Source organism: Penaeus japonicus, unplaced genomic scaffold (assembly GCF_977035675.1).
Source record: "Penaeus japonicus unplaced genomic scaffold, GWHDUDI00000001_assembly GWHDUDI00000031, whole genome shotgun sequence".
NCBI lineage: Eukaryota > Metazoa > Arthropoda > Malacostraca > Decapoda > Penaeidae > Penaeus > Penaeus japonicus.
The window spans coordinates 22,992,821-22,995,320 of NW_028234433.1; the positions used below are offsets into that span (position 1 = coordinate 22,992,821).

The 2,500-nt window shown below is 50.5% G+C and overlaps 1 protein-coding gene across 1 annotated transcript in view; it reads left to right on the plus strand.

Annotated features, from left to right (window-relative positions):
• Window positions 1-1,025: 1,025 nt before the first annotated feature.
• LOC122247910 (uncharacterized) overlaps window positions 1,026-2,500 on the plus strand; it is a 7,110-nt gene continuing 5,635 nt past the window's right edge. Inside the window, exons 1-2 of the mRNA XM_043007621.2 lie at window positions 1,026-2,001; window positions 2,329-2,500. The exon at window positions 2,329-2,500 is cut by the window's right edge and continues 1,046 nt beyond it. Of these exons, the coding sequence (XP_042863555.2) occupies window positions 1,026-2,001; window positions 2,329-2,500 (1,148 nt within the window). The remainder of the gene's footprint in view (window positions 2,002-2,328) is intronic.

Genomic DNA, 2,500 nt, shown 5'->3' on the forward strand with positions numbered 1-2,500 from the left:
TTCTTTGTGCTATATTCTGGACGAATATCGAAAACGACCTTCGCTGTGGTATGGCTAATACGATTTCACTCGTGATGTGTCGGTCTTTAAATGTTTCATTTGTTTGCTCTCTTTATATTATATAACTTCATTTTATTAACTAACACGCATTTCAACTCAACAATTCATCACACAGTTCGATGCATTAGAACCAGGTTTGAATTCCGGATACGAAATTCTCGCCAAGAGAACTTCTATATATAGTATGATATGATCTAACTGTGAGAACATGACAAATAACCAACCTTCAGAGACATTTTTTCTCTCTATCACCGTCTTGAGCGTGCGTGTTCCCTCGGGACAGAGTCTAAACCTCGTTACACGGGACATGCAGAGGTGCAACGGTCTCGCCCTCCCGGAAGAGAAAGCGGCCAGGCAGCGCAGGGCAACACTGCAAGCGGTTGCACCATATTTACCCATTCCTCATGCAAGGCGACGTAGAACTAACCGCACGCCGGGTTGAACTAGAACCATTTATCGTTGACGAAGTGGAATACAATTCATAACTCCGATAACGGCCGTAATAGTCCCGACATAGCTCTCTGGAACGGCGGAATGTTAGCAACACTGGCGGAGAACGGAGGGCGGTGATTGGGCGGCGGTGCGGGAGGGGGTTGGACGCCTGCCACGCCGCCGGAGTGTCGGGGTTGCGGAGCACTAGGTCACAAGGGCTTCGGCCACGGCCAAGGACGCACGCGATTCCACATCTCTCTCTCTTTCTCTCGCGGACTGCCGGAGCGAAGACGTCTGCCAGATTTTCCTCTGCAAACTGTGTTAGGTTGAAGACGGTGAAAGGACCTTTGGTGGCAAGAAGAGGAAGGGAAAGATTTTCGTTAAACTGTATCTCGTCCCTCTTGTGTGAAGAGACAGTGTTGTGTATGTCCGCTTTGTAAGCATAAGACCAAGACATGTCATAGGAATTTGTGTCACATCAGAAAAAAAGAAAGAAAAACCGAGAACTTGTTAAACAAAGCACCACCGGCAAAATGTGGCTCTGCAGGACCCTGGTGGCGGTTTTGTTAATTGCCTTCGCCTCCGCTTCAACTATCAGCCCTCCTCCATCTCCAACATCATCAGTCCCCACCACTCTCGCGCCTCCCACCGCGACGCCCTCTCCGACGGACGCGCCGGAGGTGAAGGAGGAGGAGGAAGGTCACGTGATCACAAGCGCCTCCATCGGTGAGGTCGAGATTCCAGCGGTCGTTGAGGTCGTCGATGACTGGAAGGATGTCGACGAGGAGGCTGACGATGACGTAGACGATGATGAAGATGTTTTTCCGGAGGAAGAGGAAGATGACGTTGAGGAGGAGGAGGAGGAGGACGATGACGTCATCGAACAGGATGACGAAGAAGAAGACGACGAACATGTTGAAGATGACGAAGAGTACAATGAGGAAGAAGAAGAGTCGTCTTACGATAAATACGACGATGCTGTCGTTGAGGACGACTATTACGAGGACGAGTACGCCGACGGCTTGACGCAAGAAGGCTTCGAGGCCAATGTTCCTCAGGCGCTACACGACGACCGCGACATCATCATCGACAAAGACAATCTGGTCCCGGTCCTTAGAACGGTAATGTTAGCCTACACCCACAAGGAGCAGCCGTCTTACAGCGAACTCCTGAAGGCCGCGGGAGTGAGCGCCTTCAAGACTACCCTCAAGTACATCGGCAAGGAGAAACTAGCGTCGAACCTCCTCACGGCAGTGAAGAGACTGACCAACATCCTCGACGATGACGAGAGAGACAACGCCACCAGAAAGGTCCTGGGAGAGCTTGCGGAGGAGTACCTGGCCAACCACCGCTTCAAGCTGGTGCTGCCGGAGAGCCTTCTGTTGCACCACGAGGAGATGCAGGAGTTCCTCGCTAGGCAGGAAACCATCGTGGAGAGCCGGGACTTTTCGACCTCCGAGTGGGACATCGCCATGGCTCGAGCTGATCCTGGAGTCACCACTCTCCTGAGTAAGTTCTTATTCGTCCATTGTTCTTGACTCAGTCTTATCTCCATGAATGTTCAGATGTACACTATATACTTATATAATTTCACAGTCAAACTCACATTCTCTGTCCATTCATCCTTATTAACATATTCATAAGCTTATTTGCTTGGTCATGCAGGAAGGTACATGCAAATAACCGTTTTCTCCGAATGTGACAATCTCATGATAAACAAGACAGATAATTCATTTTTGCTGATAAATTGCACACATTATCACCAGATGATCATTACGAAATATGTAAATATGTCTGGTGGCCATCATAATAATAGCGTTGTGTCTGTCTTTGCAGCCATCGGCCCCATGACGTGGATGGCCCTTATCGGCGGCCTCGTCTCCATCCCTTACTTCCTTTCGGACTCGCCCTCCCCCGCCCGCGTCGACAACCCCACCCGCAACCCGTCGCTGTACCTCCAGCCCCCCCGCCTGCCCTTCTACAACGTACAGCATCTCAGGAGAGACGA